Here is a 17105-nt window from a genome sequence, read left to right as displayed (position 1 = left end):
TCCAACACTTGTTTGATTTATTAATGATAGCCATTCTGACATGTGTGAGGTGATATCTCATTGTGGTTTAATTTACATCTCTCTGATGGCTGATGATGTTGAGCATTTTTTATATGTCTCTGGGCCATCTATAAGACCTTGGAGAATTATCTATTCAGGTCCTTTGCCCATTTTTTAATTGGGTTGTTGCTGATTCCTCTTTTAGAGTATAGCCGTACTTTTCTTAAGAAGTGGGGTTATTGAAGGAGTATCAGTTTAAAGGAAAAGGTATTTTGGGCCCTGATAAGTTGCACATGTTGGAAATAATTGTAGAGGTGATTTTGAATGACAGATGAGAAACTAGGGTGATAATAATCTGTAGTGTTTATTTTTTATATGGCATTGTACAAAAATAAATTTAGAAGTGATCTGTTGTATTCATTTCTTTTCTAGTCCATGCCTGTTTCTCATTCCCAAAAGACTGTGGTAGCTCTAGTTTACTTTTACTTGTCTCCCTGACAGATTAATCATCCCAAAGAGAGTTCTAATCATTTATGTTAAATGCTATTTGGGATTCATGTTTCTTACATATATAACCCTGTTTTAAATAAAAATGTCAATGAGAATATTGTTATTTGCATCTAGTAGAATGGCATAAATTATGAAAAGTGTATATCTGTGATTCATTTTTACGAGTATTTCAATTAATAAATATCCAGAATTTTTCAAGCCAGCATTTAGACTTAACTGCCATAGAGAAGGCATTTTGAAATCTGTTGATCTAATCCTTCCATCCCTGTCTTCACCTTGATTTGATTAACTATAGAATTGCTTCAGGCAGGCTTTGGATGAGGAGCAGAATAGGAGAAAGAAAAGGGGAAAAGCTAATACTGTTTACCAGTAGTTATTAATTAACAATACCTTTTAGGAGAGGTAGTTAACCCCTCTGTTCTTTTTGCGTTTTTCTTGTTCAGAAAATGTTATGTATCGTGATCACATAGGAATTCCGCTTTTGAAAGTAATTAATATATTTCTACTTACAGGTTTCAAACAGATGTAAGAAAGGTGGTTTATTTAAAGCATATGAAGTGATTTTGAAATGCATGTGCAAATTTCTCTTAAAATGTCATTAGAGGCTTTGGAGCCAGAGCAAACTTGTTAGGTATTTGACTTTGGGCAGTTTCCTAATTTCCATGTCTAAGTCTCTGCATCTGTAATGTGGGAATACTAATAGTACCCAACTCATGGGATTACTGTGAGTATAGAATAAGTTAATGCATGTAAAACATTTAGAACAGTGCCTGGCAAACACGCTGTCTACTAATTAAAATTATGTCTCGTTATATGCACTTTGGGTAAAGGTTTTACAAAAGATACAATGTCAACTATGTTTTTAGGCAACATTTTTTATGTGACATGTGGGAAAATTATATGTGGATTGGGAAACTATAAATATCTAGTGATAGGCAAGTCATACCTTTGAGTTTACCTGTGTGTGCGGTGACTCCTGTAATTGGGCATATTCCTTGTAGGGGCCTTAGAAGCTATGTCTGTGAGGTTGTAATAAAGGACATTGGCTTTTGAGGGGCATGAGGCAAGCAAGGGCAGATCTTGTACCTTCTCAATGTGTATCTTTTCTCCTTGCACTTGAGCCTTGTGCTGCATGGTTGATCCCAGGACTCCTACCTACCAAAGAGGAACAGCTGATGCTGCCTTGTTGGTAATCTGTGACCCCTGATCTGTTTTTCTAAGACACTGGTGCCAAGTGTGGCCTATGGTATTCATGGGATTTTAATATCTAGTTGAGCCTAAGAGGAATCCCTTGGTGGGCTTTGTACTCCTTTGACCTTCATTTGTTGTTGGAAGCAATTTGTAAACAGTCACTATCTTTAGGAAATTTATATTTGAAAATGTATGCCTCAAAGTATTTTATAAGTATAAACTTGTAACTATAATAGAATATCATTTCTGAAATGCTCTACCTTTGACCTAGCCTAAATTAACTTTTTTGTGTGTGTTTTTATCTTCATATTGTGAAATTTTACTAATACATATTTAGATGTGTTTTTTTTTTTTATTTTTAAATCCTGTTTGGTAATTCAGTTTTCAGAATCAGGACTGGAATTTTTCCATCAGTTCTTGGAAATTCTCATCATCTCTTTAAAATATTGCCTCTGCCCATGATTTCCTTTTTCTCCTTCTGGAACTCTGATTAAGCATACATTTGACCACCTTATTCTGTTTTACATGCCTAATAATCCTCCCTTGCCCTTTAAACAGCTTTATTGTGATATAATACACATACTGTGAAATGTGCCCTTTGTGCAAGTGTACAAATTTGATGGTTTTTATCAATTTATTTAGTTTTATAACCACTACAGTCCAGTTTTAGAAAATTTCAGTCACCTCACAAAGTTCCCGTGAACTCATTTGCAGTTCATCCCTGCTCTCATTCTTAAACTAGGCAATTATTAAACTTAACTGTTTCTATGGTTTTGCCTTTTCTAGAAATTTCATGTCAATGGAATTATATAATCTTAGGTGTCTGGCTTTTTCCATTTAGCATAATGTTTTTGAGGTCCAGCAGTGTTGCATGTTATACTTAGCTTGTCCCTCTTTGTTGCTAAGTAGTATACTGTTGTATGGGTATTCATTTTATTGATTATTATGAGTAATGTTTCTGTGTACTTTCAAATAGAAGTCTTTGTGTGGACATGTTTTCATTTTCACGGGAGGATACTTAGGAGTTTCATCATGGAAATTTATGTTTAACTTATTAGTAAACAACCATACTTTTCCTTCCTAAGTGTTTTTAAGCAATTCTACAGTCCTACTAGGATAGTATGAGAGTTCCATTTTATACATTGTTGCCAGTACTTGGTATTGTTGGCCATTGGTTATAACACTTCTTGTAGTTGTGAAATAGGATCTCATTGTGCTTTGTTTTTTTTTTAATATATTTATTGATTACGCTATTATAATTGTCCCATTCCCCCCCTCACTCCACTCCATCCTGCCCACCCCCTCCCTCCCACATTCCCCCCCTATAGTTCATGTCCATGGGTCATACTTATAAGTTCTTTGGCTTCTACATTTCCTACACTATTCTTACCTTCCCCCTGTCTATTTTCCACCTATCATCTATGCTACTTATTCTCTGTACCTTTCCCCCCCTCTCCCCCTCCCACTCCCCTATTGACAACCCTCCATGTGATCTCCATCTTTATGGTTCTGTTCCTGTTCTAGTTGTTTGCCTAGTTTGCTCTTGTTTTTGTTTTAGGTGTGGTCATTAATAACTGTGAGTTTGCTGTCATTTTTACTGTTCCTATTTTTTGTCTTCTTTTTCTTAGGTAACTCTCTTTAACATTTCATATAATAAGGGCTTGGTGATGATGAACTTCTTGAACTTGACCTTATCTGAGAAGCACTTTATCTTCCCTTCCATTCTAAATGATAGCTTTGCTGGATACAGTAATCTTGGATGTAGGTCCTTGCATTTAATCTTGGGTAATGTAATTATGATGTGCCTTGGTGTGTTCCTCCTTGGGTCCAGCTTCTTTGGGACTCTCTGAGCTTCCTGGACTTCCTGGAAGTCTATTTCCTTTGCCAGATGAGGGAAGTTCTCCTTCATTATTTGTTCAAATAAGTTTTCAATTTTTTGTTCTTCCTCTTCTCCTTCTGGCACCCCTATAATTTGGATGTTGGAACGTTTCAAGATGTCCTGGAGGTTCCTAAGCCTCTCCTCATTTTTCCAAGTTCTTGTTTCTTCATTCTTTTCTGGTTGGATGTTTCTTTCTTCCTTTTGGTCCACACCATTGATTTGAGTCCCAGTTTCCTTCGCATCACTATTGGTTCCCTGTACATTTTCCTTTGTTTCCCTTAGCATAGGCTTCATTTTTTCATCTGGTTTTCAAACAAATTCAACCAATTCTGTGAGCGTCTTGATAACCAGTGTTTTGAACTGTGCATCTGATAGGTTGGCTATCTCTTCCTCGCTTAGTTGTATTTTTTCTGGAGCTTTGAAGTGTTCTGTCATTTGGGCCCTTTTTTTTTTTTTTTTTTTTTGTCCTGGCACATCTGTTACTTTAAGGGGTGGAGCCTTAGGTGTTCACCGGGGCAGGGTAACGCTGGTAGCTGTGCTGTGACACTGTACCTGGGGGAGGGGCCGAGAGGGAGCAATGGGGCCCACTTCACTCTCCCCCGGATTCCAATCTTTCACTCCGCTACCCACAATCAAACTGGGCCCCTCTGGTTCTGGTTCCTGAGTGGGTGGGCTTGTGCACACTCTAGGCCCCCGTGGGTCTCTCCAATGACCTCTCCCGTGAGGCTGGGAGTCTCTCCTGTTGCCGCCCCAACCCCCACGGGCGTTTTCAATCAGAGGTTTGAGGCTTTATTTCCCCACACTGGAGCCCTGGGTTGCGCAGTCTGCTTCGATCCCCGCCGTTTGTCCGGTTTATCTGTGTGTGAATGTGGGGCCGCAGGGTGCTGCCCACCGCTCTGCCTGCCCCGTTCTCCTCCACTCTGAGTCCGGCCCTCTCGGTTTATCTGCGCGAATGTGGGGTCTCAGGGTCTGCTAGTGGTCAGACTACCTGCCCCGTTCATCCCACACTCCGCCAGTCTCGGTCTGGCCATGGCCACGTGAGTCCTCTCCGCCCTGGCTGCCTGTCTCTGCCCCTCCTACCGGTCTGGATGAATGTTTATTTTTTATTTCCTTGGTGTTGGTCTTCCTTGCCGTTGGATTCTCTGTCAGTTCTGGTTGTGCGAGGAGGTGCAGTGTGTCTACCTACGTACGCCGCCATCTTGGTTCTCCTCATTGTGCTTTGAAATTTGCATTTCCCTAATGACCAATGAAGTTGAGCATTTTTAAAATATGCTTAATTGGTAATATAAGCATATCCTCTTTGGTGAAATTTGCCCATTTTTGATTGGATTGATTTTTTTTGCTGTTGAGTTTTCACAGTTTTTTATATTATCTGGACGTTAAGTACTATATCAATATATGTTGTTGGGTGAGTATTCTTTAAATTCCACCAGGTAAAATTAGCTAATAGTGTTGTGTAATTCTACTCCATCCTTGCTGGTTTTCAGCCAATTGTGCTATCAAGAGGAGCAAAAGAAAAAAGAGTGTGTAAATTGTACAAAGTTACATTGCGTAGCATTTATCTACTCCCATATATTCACTATTTTTTTAAACATTTAACATCATTATTGAAGAATGCCTAGAAAACCAAGTGCTATTTTTTTTTAAAAAAATTGAGGTATAATTGACATATTCTCAAATCCTCCCTGTGGGGGAGGAAGAAACTCTACTCTTAAGGTTTTTTTTTTTTAATGGAGTTTCATAATTAAATCTACACAAAACAGATTACCAAGAGAAAATAACCAAATTTAATACATCTGAATACATACATCTGCATGGGAATCCCACATACACGAGAGTCAGAGACACCACAGCGTGAGGGATTCAAAGACAGAAAGGGAAAATGAGGTATTTATGACGTTCTCAGTTAAGGATGAGGTAAGATGCTTTGGTGTGTCAGAGATGGGGAAGGTCATTCACAGTATATGGTGATGAGAGTTTGCCCAGACGTTATTTCTGGTGATAACTCTTTTTATGGGCAACGATCCTAATTTAAATTATTTAAAGGAGAGAGAAAAGTTTCTTGTGAGACTGCAGGGTCTAAATTGCCTTCAGTTTATGATACAATAATATAATAATATGCCAAAGTGGAATATTTTGGAGAGGCCTGTTTTGAACCTCTCTACCCCTAGGCTTCTTCCTTTTTTGTCAAGTAGTAGTTGTTTAACAGAACTTAAAGAGTTCCACTTTTCTTAACACGTTTGCTCATGCTGTGTGTTCATCTTTTGTCCTTCTGTCATTTATATTGTAGGCTTCAGATGTGTGCTGATAAACTGCAAATGATTTAGTTAAATAAAAACTTGACATAGTGATAGTAGAGCAAAGTGAGTGCTCAGTGCATCTATATTTCCATTCTTCAGTGGGTTATTTGACTACATTAAGTATCTAGTCGTAGTATCTGATTTTGATGGACTTCATTAAAATAGCATGGGATTGAACTGTGGTCTTTGCCAGTTTCCGAATAGCTAGCTCACAGGGAGCAATGCCAAATAAATCTTTGACATACTTTATACTATCTGTGTCTGGATTTCATTAAGTAATAAATGGACAAATTCGTAGGTATATAGAAATAAGTGCAACAATTAATCTGCCCCTTTTTTTGCATACCAGTTTTGATTTTTCTAAAAGACAAAAGCAACCTTTTAAATGTCAGATCACAGTATATACAGTATAATTTCAGTGGCAATCCCCAAATCCTGTGTTTTTGAATACTGGGAGCACAATGAAAATTTGATGAACTTAAAGCTGTAGGTTAAGTTGGTTTTGGTAGAAATTCAGTCTCACATCATTACATGTCAGCAGCACTACCAAATGATGTTCTTTTTTTAAGTTACAAGCAGAAGTCACATGAAAAACATCTTTTCAGTTATAGACGCTGTGCCTAGTGTCAATGTGTAGTTGTGCAGTGAGAAGGGGGCTGATAGGAATAATATATACCTGCAGTTTACCTGACAGAGCCAGATCTTTCGGTTCTCAGGATAATGCTCTAAAAGTGATCCTGGCGATGGTTCTGTTGCTTTATAGTTGTGTAAGGGACCAGGAGGGATGGGCTGGCATTTTTAAATAGTGAAAGCCTCAACAAGAAGGTGACATTTGCTCAGAGACTTGAAGGAGGTAATAGAATGAAAGTAATGAGATAGGATGCAGAGGTGCAGCGCTCTAGGACCTTAACGATTATTGTGAGAACTTTGGCTCTTATAAAACTCTTGAGTAAAATGTGACGGTATTAGAAAGATTTGAGCAGAGAGTGACATATGACATTTTTAAAGGATAACTTTATCTCTCTTGAGGAATAGACAGACTGAAAGGTGGCACGAGTGGTTTCTGCAGTAAGCCAGGCAAGAGGTGATGATGCTTGGATCAGAATAGTAGCAGTGGAGGTTGAGAAGTGGTTGATTCTGGATATGTTTTGAAGGCAGGCTGACAGGTTTTGCTCATGGGATTATATATATGAAGTATATGAGGTCTGTCTGTCACAGGTGGGCACAGGTAACCAGGTTCTTGGTGATCGGGACAAAGAATTGAACCGAACACAGAGTTTATAGTAGAGAACAAAGTAGCAGGCCAACTCCAAGCAGAGATTGACCTTATGGGCTCAAGGGATTCTATTCTTATAGGGCGAATCCTTCCTGGCTAGTTTTGGTGGGCTTTTATTGCACACGTACAAGTAGTTGTATTACTTTAAAGCTACTGCGCTTGTGATCTCCCATGATTTTCCCTGATTGGCCACTGGAGAAGGGGTTGCACAATATTACTGAATGCCCCCCCCCTTCTCCTGGGGACCCTCTGTACTAGGTTTGCCTTGCTCACTACCAGGGAATCATAGCTCTCAATGCCAGAGATTGGTGAAAAGGAAAGGAATTATTTATTCAAAAGTTTTACAGACTTAAGAGTAATGACTAATGTCTTCATTAAAATCCCAAAGTCCCTTAAAACACACACAGCCCTTCCCTCCTTCCCCTCTTTGCCTGGTCCGGGGTACTGTATCTCAGGAAGATAATAGAAGTCTGTGGCTTAGGTAGCCCCTGGTTTTTCCCAGTAATCCATGCTTGGCTGGCAGGCCTCTCTCTGTTCCCAGCACCATCAGCTATGTCACCAGGATCTCCAGTTCTTAATTCAAAACCACATGGCACATTCTCGTGGCCCACCAACAAGAGTCCTTTCACCCTTTTCCTTCCTGCAGCGTCTCTCCTGCATTCTTGCATTCTTCCAAACTGCTAAAAGAGAGCTCTGCGTCGCTGCTACATCTTGCTTTCTGGCTTCCTAAGCTGTGTGTCAAAGGGAGACCCAAAGCCACGTGGTTCCTCTTGTCATGGCTGCCACGCCTGGGTTCCTCTGCAGCCCCATTTCCAGCTCCTCCCACAATTGGTTACACTTGCTAGCATTCCCATATTTTTCCAGCTTTTGTGGGCTGCCATAGTAAGTCTGGGCAGGCGTGGCCCTGTGGCATGGATCCAGTCATCTCTAAGCTCTCACATAGGCACTGTAACCAGGGGGAGTTGCCTCCTAGTTACATCCATGGTGGAACTCACTCCCATATCCCTGGCTTAAAGCACAGCCACAGCTATGTAACATATCCATGAAACCAGTTAACACTTATAGATATGTTAAATGACCATGCCCGAGGTTATTTGCAAAACTGTTGCTGTGCAAAAAAACTCTCAATGGCCCTGCTCCATGTGTCCCATCCCCCAGTTCAGACTTGTCGGGGTGAGGACATCCCATATTTTTAATATTTCCTGGATACACCCTGAGTTCTGGCTCCCATTACAATCCTTCTCTGGTGGGCCCCCTGGCTGTACCCTCTTACATGTCCAGAAGGTATCCAGCCCTATAATATGAAAAATAGAGACATTTATTGAAGAAGATACAAGAAACATGGTACACAGAACAGTGAAGCCTCAGTCCCCTTCACAGTAGGCACCTTGGGACCTCACATAGTTCTCCCAGTCACCATCAGCTGCCCCATCAGATTTTCCTGAATCTTATTGATGGTCTAAAATCTCTTGCCTTTCAAAGGTGATTTTAGTTTTGGGAAAAGCCAGAAGGTGCAGGGTACCAAATCGAGGCTGTAGGGGGGCTGAGTCACTTGGGTGATTTGATGTTCCACCAAAAAACTCTGCACTGAACATGATGCATGAACAGGCGGGTTGTCGTGATGAAGCTGCCAATCACCAGTTGCCCATAGCTGTGGCCTTCTGAATCATCTGAATAGTTTCCATGGAGGAATATTCAAGCTTAACGCAAAATTTGTTGCAGATTATTTGCTGTACTCATTCAGTCACTTTGAATGCAACGGCCACACAGTACACATGCTCACTTAACAACAGACTATTGCCTCCACTGACTAGTACAGTGAAGTCGTCATTGTTCATGCATGCGCATTCCAGTCCACTCTCCTTGGCTGCCAGGTTACATCAGTGTCGTGCAAACCATTCTCATATTAACAATGGCTGGACTCTCTGGGCACACCTCATATAAGAAGAAATCAAGGATGTCACTAAGATTTTTGCCTTAAAGAATAGCACTGACCCTGATTGGTGAAGCTTAGTGTATTGGGTGTTGTTCTGTGAACCAAAAGGTTACTGGTTCGATTGCCAGTTGGGGCACATGCCTGGGTTGCAGGCCAGGTCCTCCAGTTGGGGCATGCTAGAGGCAACTGATTGATGTTTCTCTCACACACTGATGTTTCTCTCCCTATTTCTCCCTCTCCCCCCCCAATAAATAAATTAATTAATTAATAATAAGTAAGTAAGTAAGTAAGTAAGTAAGTAAGTAAGTAAGTAAGTAAGTAAGTAAATAAATAAATAAATAAATAAATCCTTAAAAAAAACCACCCAGAAAGAATAGAACTGGAAGAGTAGAGTTGCCATTCACTGAGATGAGGAAGACTGCATGGGAAATGAGTGTTTGGGTGAAAGATGAGTTCAATTTTGGCCATGTTAAGTTTGAGATGCCTATCAAAATGACACTGTTGATTAGGCATTTGGATATATTAGCATGGAGTTAAGGAAAGGATCTGGCATGGAAGTATAAAATGGAAGTCATCCAGTGTATTAATGGCATACTGGATGTGAGTGCTGAAAGAGTGAATATAAGTGGAAAAAAGAAATCAAATATTGGGGAGAAGAGGAGGAATCAATAAGGAGATAAAAGGAGTGGCCAATGAAGAGAAGATAACCAAACTAACTGATGAAAATGTTTCAGCAATGTGAGAATGATCAACTTTGTAAAATGCTGCTGATAATATCAATGAAGACGAGTTCTGAAAATCAACTTTGGGATTTAGAGGAAGTCATTGGCTTGAAAGCTCAACTGGAGTGGGTTTTAGAAAGTGTGGGAGAAGAAAAGAGGGGAAACATTTTTCCACTGATCTTTTGCTGTAGATGGAGGCAGAAACATGGAGTGTTAGCTTGAGAGAGAAGTATAGTCAAGCAAAGGTTTGTGTTTTGTTTTTAAAATACAGAGAATAAAGGCATATTGCATGCTGATAGGAATGAGTTAATAAAGAAGGAAAAAATTAAGAGAGAATTGGTGGAGAGTGTCTTTTAGTTAGTGAGGGGTAGAGGATCTAGGGCACAGAGGAGTAGTTAGACTTGAATAGGAGCAAAAATAGTCACAGGAAAGAAGGCAGAGTATGTGGGTATAGATACTCACTGGTAGATAGACGTGATAGAAATTTGTAGAAAATCTCTTCTTGTTGCATCAGTTTTCTCAGTAAAATGTGAAGTGAGTCTATTTAAACAAGAACCATTGATCTAAGAAATGGACATTTCTTGAATGACAGATGGAATTTTAGAACCAGGATTAGAGAATTTGGGGAATAAACTAAGGTTTATCATTGAAGTATCTGGAGGATTTCAGAGGAGCCTGCAAAACTTCAGCCATCATAATTCTTTCTAGAATATCTCTCCTAGAATTTTCCTTTTAGAATAACGACTCTTCCTTTTTGTACCGTCATTGCGAGGTATAATGATGTATATCTACATCTACATCTGTATAGGGTGAAACCCAAGAGCTTTATCCTAATTTACGGAGTTTCGCCTCTCTCGGTACAGAATGCCTTATCCCTTTTTAATCAATTACACACAACAGGGTGCAGAGTCTAAGGGTCCAGGCAGAAGCCTAAGTAGTGCTATAAAAAATCAATTTTTAATAGTCTTAAATTTGAAATAATTTTAGTTTCACAATAATTGAGGGAAATGAATTCTTTTCCATATTGATCCTAGGTTTGCCTTATTCTCCCTATTAATTTCTTGCTTTTTATCTTTTGAGACTATCTTATTTGGTTATTCGTATTTAAGATTGTTACAGCAATCTGGTAAATCAAACATTTGTAATCATGTGATAACCTGCACTAACCCTATTGATGTTTACTATTTTTTCTATTATCTGTCTCTTGGTTAGAATTTGCTTGATCTCTTTTTCTATCCCAGTGCCATTAACCATTCCATATCCTTATGCTTTAGGTAGTTATTTTAGAAATAGAATATAACAAAGTTTAAAAAATTATTTTATTTTTGATTTGAGAGTATGTTTATTAAAGTTGGGGGCAGTGAAACAAAGGAAGGGCTTAGGGTAGACGAAGCAACAGGAGAGAACCTAGGAGGTGCTTTTCTTCGGCTCCCTAGGAACTTTACAGGAAAGAAGTGAGCTAAGTAAGGCAGGGCTGCTGTTAGCTCACTGCAAAGTCAGAGAAAAGGGAGCCTTGGAGACATGATAAGGGGGTAAGCCTGGGATGAGCTGCTGCCGCCCCTTGCTCCCCTGGCTGCAAGTCTCATGGGTACCGCTAAGTTTAGGAGATACACACCTGAGAGGGAAGAAAGGCGTGGGAGCTCCAGAGGGAGCCCACTGCAAGGTTTTATTTTTTCAGTTAAACCTGACAATCACTTTTAATTGGCTCTTAAGTGATTACATCAGCCCCTCTTGAGGTTTTGGCCCACAATGGGAATCTCAAACTTGATTTCCTTCCTTTCTGTTTATTTGAAGCAGCCGTACCTGCACAGCATTGTAGATTTAGTGACCTAAATCACACTGGACTTAAAAGATTCTTACATTTTAGGTGTACTGTCATCAGGAAGCATGAATTATGTATAATATGTAATAAATATTTAGTAAATTGAAAAACAAATAGTATAGAACTGTTTCTTTCTGTGTATTTATAATTATTTCCTTATAATATTAGTGGGTTAATTTATAAATCATCTTTTAAAACTTTTTGTTTTAGTCCCAGAAATCCTGGATAGAAAGCACTTTGACCAAGAGGGAATGTGTATATATTATACCAAGTTCCAAAGACCCTCACAGGTAAGCATACCTTTGTTTCTTCTGTGCTTTTCTAGAAATTTAGATGTAAATTGTATTGCTAATTTATTTATTAAAAGGCAATTATTAATTAAATTATTTGTAGTTACTGTTAATTTTTTTGCTTACTGTTAATTGTTCTTACAATGTAACATCACATTTTTTAACCAGAGAGCATAAATGGCACTTACTGGGTCACATGGCTAATGATTCATAGAGGTGGGATTAAAATTTAGATCTTTTTCATTCAGTATGCCAGTTCTAAAATAAAGCACTGTTCTTTCATTGAGAGAAAATTATGATCTTGCTTTATTAAAAAATAGATCATATTGTCATTAACTGAGTGTATTTCCTGTAATTGTTAATTTTATTTTGCAATTGAAATAATGAAATACTCATCAGGTGTTAAAGAAATAGCAAGCTGTTATTAAATAAGTATCCTTTGCTGTAGCTGTTCATATGAGGCATAATTTATAAAGATAGTTACCTGGTCATTTCTTTCTATACTAATTGATTTTTAAAATTAACTTTATATGACTAGGTTAACAAATAAGTTTACAAGGTACCAAAAATTGTAAGTGAAAGTCTCCTTTAAATTCCCTTTCCTTAAGGAAATTAATATTGCCTATTTCTTGGAATACTTCCCAGAAATAGATATATAGTATTTTACCGTGTATAATATACTCCAGTGTGTAATGCACACCGGAGTGCATTTGTGCATATTATACATGGGGTTATTGTACCCATGTATAGTGCACGTCCTTATTTTTCCCTCAAAGATATGGGCATAAAAGTGTGCATTATATATGGTAAAATACAGTAGTCTTTGTATGTCCAAGCGGATATCTGTCTACTCCCTCTTCATTTTTAAATACATACTGTTCAGTCCATTGTGTTTGTTATCTTAGCAATAATACCAAGATACTTTTTTTCTGTTCTTTGTTTTTTTTATTGTTTATTCTGTCACAGTTGTCCCAATTTTTTTTCCCTTTTGCCCCCCCCCACCCAGCCCATCCCTATATCCCACAGTTAGTCCTCTCTCCGTTTTCCATTTCCAGGAGTCATTCATACATGTTCCTTGACTAATCCCCTCTCCTTCCACCCATTCCTCCTCCTCTCCTCCTCTCCTCCACCTACCAGTCTGTTCCATGTCTCTGACCATTTTGTTCTTGTTGCATATTTTTAAATTACATGCCTGTATAATAGTTTGTTTGTAGTAGTCCTTATTGGTGGACATTTTAGCTATTCTGTCTTTTTTTTTTTTTTTGGCTGTTAGGCAAAACAATGCTGTAGTGAATAACCTTTTACCTTAATCATTGTACAGATGTGACAGATATTTTCTTTAGCCTATACTTTTAGTACTGGAATTAGATTTTGGGAAGGAGTCTGCATTTTTTTATTTTGATGAGTATTACCAAATTTCCCTTTATAGAGATTATATCAATTTCTACTCCCATCAACAGATTCAAGACTACTATATTCTATATTTTCACCAAGATACTGTCTTAAAGGTTTTTAAAAATATTTTTATAATAAAATGCCTTTTCATATGTATGTTATTACTGTGAACTATATGTTCATATATTATGCTTTTTTATATTGATTTGATGAAGCTCTGTATATTAGGCAAAGTAACCTTTTGTTTGCAAATATTTTTTCTCAGTTTGTTTTTAGACTTGATTAGGGTCACATTTTGCCATGTAGAAATGTTTTATTTTTACATAGTTAAATCTATTTTTTTTGTTGTTGTTTTACGGTTTCTGGATTTTATGTTTTACTTAATTGTATTTAAAGTATGGAAACCATGTGAGTTAAAAAATTATTTAACGTAAACCATACACACATATGACATGTACTGAAAAATTAAACTATAATTTTTCTTTGTTTTGTACTTCTATATGGATTTTCTATAGTTTAGTTTAAACTAATAATTTTGCCCTTTAAGTAATAAATTTACCTTGTTTGTAGATGCCTTCCAGGATGTCAAATTTGTCAGCAGTTGGTCAGGTAAGTTTAATAATCTAACTCTATTGCACAAATTTTAAAAACAAAACCAATCTGCTAGAAACATCAGAATACAGTGGGATAATATTCATAGGCTGTTATAATTGAGGGTTACTTCACTCAGACCTGGGAGATGAAGAACCAGGTAAGTTTGCTTGAAACTCAGGTGAAGCTACCTGAGGAGAGTTCTAAAGTTAAATGAATTAGTTGGGTACAGATTGAGGGAAAGTGAGTTTAGGCAGAGAGAACAGCAAGTGGGAATACCTGACAGTAAAAGAGATTATGGTTCTGTCACGGATCTTGAGAATTTAATATGTAAGATGGATGTTAGAGAGATCTGAGTCTAGAAAAATGAGTAGGGGCCAGATCGTTTAAGCTTTCTGTGCATATGCCACATAGTATTGATTTCATGTTAAAAGGATATTGTATACAGAAGTAAGAAGCTTAATAGATTCTCTCTTTCTCTCTCTCTCTCTCTTTCTCTCAACACAGTTGGCATTTTTCAGACATTGAATTGGGAGAAAAAAATAGTTTGGAAAGTTTTGAAGTGAATCTGGCAAAAAATTCGAGCCTGAATTAAGATAGTGGCTATGATGATAAAGAGAATTAGACATATTTTAAAGGGATTAAGGGTTTCAACTCAACAGGATTAAGTGGATGCATAGAGAAAGGGAAGATTTGAGACTACCTAAATTTCTTTCTTAGGCAACTAAGTAAATATTACTATTCATTAAGATACAATGAAAGAATGTTAGAGGAAGATGAATAGGTCTCTGGTTGGTAGTCTGGGAACAATAGTGTATGGAATGAGTTCATTTTAGGTATACTAAATTTTACCATCTCTGATCTTACTCCTTTCTTCCTCTAGGTGGGAAATTCCATTTGGTTTTTTTCTCTTCAGGCTGAAGACCTTCCTTTAACCTTTGGTATAGTGCACATATACTGGACATGAATTTTTTTAGCTTGGTTTATCAGAAAATGTTAATTTTACACTCGTAATTAAAGGATATTTTCACTAGATGGAGAATTCTGAATTGATGTTTTTCTCATTCTAGCACATTAAAGATATCATTATATTGTATTCTGGCTCTTATTTCTACTGAGAAGTCAGCTATCCTTAATGTAGCTGCTCTTCTGTATGTAATGGGTCTTTTTTTTCCCCTTTGCTACTGTAAAGAATTTTTTTCTGTATTTTTGGTTTCCAGCAATAGGTCTATAATGTGCCCAAGAGTGATTCTCTTTGTACTTGCTCTGCTTGTATAAATATTTGGAAGTTCCTATTTTCCACCAAAGTGGGAAGTTTTCAGCCATTGTTTAATATTTCTGCCTCATTCTCTTTTCTCTCTCAGGGACTACTGTTATACCTGTGTTAGATTGCTTGATATTTTTCATAGGTCACTGACACAATTTTTTTAAATTAAAATATTTTCCATATATCAAACTTACATTGATCTATCTTTAGGTTTGTTAAACCTCATTTCTGCTTTTTTCAATATGTTGTTTTGTCCATCTATTGAACTTTATCTTGTGGATTATATTATTTTAATTCTAGAATTTACATTTGATTCTTTATTACTGCAGTTTCCATGTCATTATAAGTCCTTTAATGCAAATTAAAATCTTTGTTTACTAATTCCAACATCTGTGTCTTTTAGGGTCTGTTTCTTTTGACTACTTTGTTTCTTTTTTTTTTTTCTTAAGATTTTATTTATTTATTTTTAGGAGAGGGGAAGGGAGGGAGAGAAACATAAATGTGTTTGCCTCTCACATGGCCCCTATTGATGGCACAGCCTGCAGCCCAGGCATGTGCCCTGACTGGGAATCGAACTAGTGACCCTTTGGTTCACAGCCAGCGCTCAATCCACTGAGCTATACCAGCCAGGGCTGACTACTTTGTTTCTTGAATATGAATCACATTTTTACTTTTTTAAGAAAAGTAAATGTGGTTCACTGTATTTTGAATATAGTTTACATTTAATATGTTATTTTGTGTTAGTTTCAGATGTAGAACACAGTGGTTAGACAATCATATACTTTATAAAGTGTTCCCCTGAGATTTCCAGTACCTACCTGGTACCATGCATAGTATTACAACATTATTGACTATGCTGTACTTCACATCCCCATAACTATTTTGCAACTACCCATCTGTACTTCTCAGCCCCTTCACCTTTTTCACCCAGTCCCCCAACCCCTCTCCCCTCTGGCAACCATCAGTCTGTTCTCTGTATCTGTGAGTCTGTTTCCTTCGTTTATATTGTCCTTTACATTCCACATACAAGTGAAATCATATGGTATTTGTCATTCTCTGACGGACTCATTTCACTTAGCGTAATACATGCTGTTGCAAATGGTAAGATTCCATTCTTTTTTATGGCTGAGTAATATTTCATTGTATATACATCTGCTTTATCCACTTGTCCACTGATGGGTACTTGGGTTGCTCTGTGTCTTGGCTATGGAAAATAACACTGCAGTGAACAGAAGGGTGCACATATTCCTTAGCATCAGTGTTTTGGGTTTCTTTGGATATATACCTAGAAATGGAATTGCTGGGTCATAAGGCAGTTGCATCTTTAATTTTTTGAGGGCCGTCCACAAGTTTTCCATAGTGGCCTCACCAGTCTGCCCTCCCACCAACAGCACACTAGGGTTCACTTTTCTCCACATCCTTATCAGCTCTTGTTGTTTGTGGATTAACTGATGATGGCCATTCTGACAGGTGTGAAGTGGTATCTCATTGTGGTTTTATTTTGCATTTCTCTGATAATTACTGAGTGTTAGTTGCTGTTGGTGTGTCTGTCAGTGGGGTTAACCCTCAAGCTGGCTGACTGTGAGGATTGACACCAAACACATTTTACACGCTGCTGTGCAGGAGCTGGCCCCATGAAGCGGAATTCGCCCCAGCAGGGTCTGGCGCCAGACCAGCTTTGGTTTTTTTGGTGGGGAGTGGGGGTGGGTTGTGCCTCTTGTGGAGCTAACTGGGTCATGTTCTGATGTGGTCTGAAGTCTGACACTGTGTTTATTGGTTCTGGAACATCTTGGAAAGGTCTCTGGTGCATGTCAATTTCGGGTGCTGCCTGTTGGTAGCCCTGGGCTACCTGTTTTGAGCTACAAAGCAGTCGACAGTTTGTGGATACCTGTGCTGATCCCAGTGTGGGTGGGAGGGCCCAAGCTG

At 38.1% G+C, this 17105-nt stretch overlaps 1 protein-coding gene across 1 annotated transcript in view; it reads left to right on the top strand.

Moving 5' to 3' along the window:
• Nucleotides 1-17105, top strand: part of TRPM7 (transient receptor potential cation channel subfamily M member 7) — a 135513-nt gene that overhangs the window by 13413 nt on the left and 104995 nt on the right. The window contains exons 2-3 of the mRNA XM_024568092.4: nt 11847-11926; nt 13892-13930. Of these exons, the coding sequence (XP_024423860.3) occupies nt 11847-11926; nt 13892-13930 (119 nt within the window). The remainder of the gene's footprint in view (nt 1-11846; nt 11927-13891; nt 13931-17105) is intronic.

The sequence above is a fragment of the Desmodus rotundus genome, chromosome 7 (genome assembly GCF_022682495.2).
Source record: "Desmodus rotundus isolate HL8 chromosome 7, HLdesRot8A.1, whole genome shotgun sequence".
In the NCBI taxonomy this organism is placed as follows: domain Eukaryota; kingdom Metazoa; phylum Chordata; class Mammalia; order Chiroptera; family Phyllostomidae; genus Desmodus; species Desmodus rotundus.
Note: the sequence above shows the minus strand (reverse complement) of the source record. Positions and strands in the feature narration are given on the sequence as shown.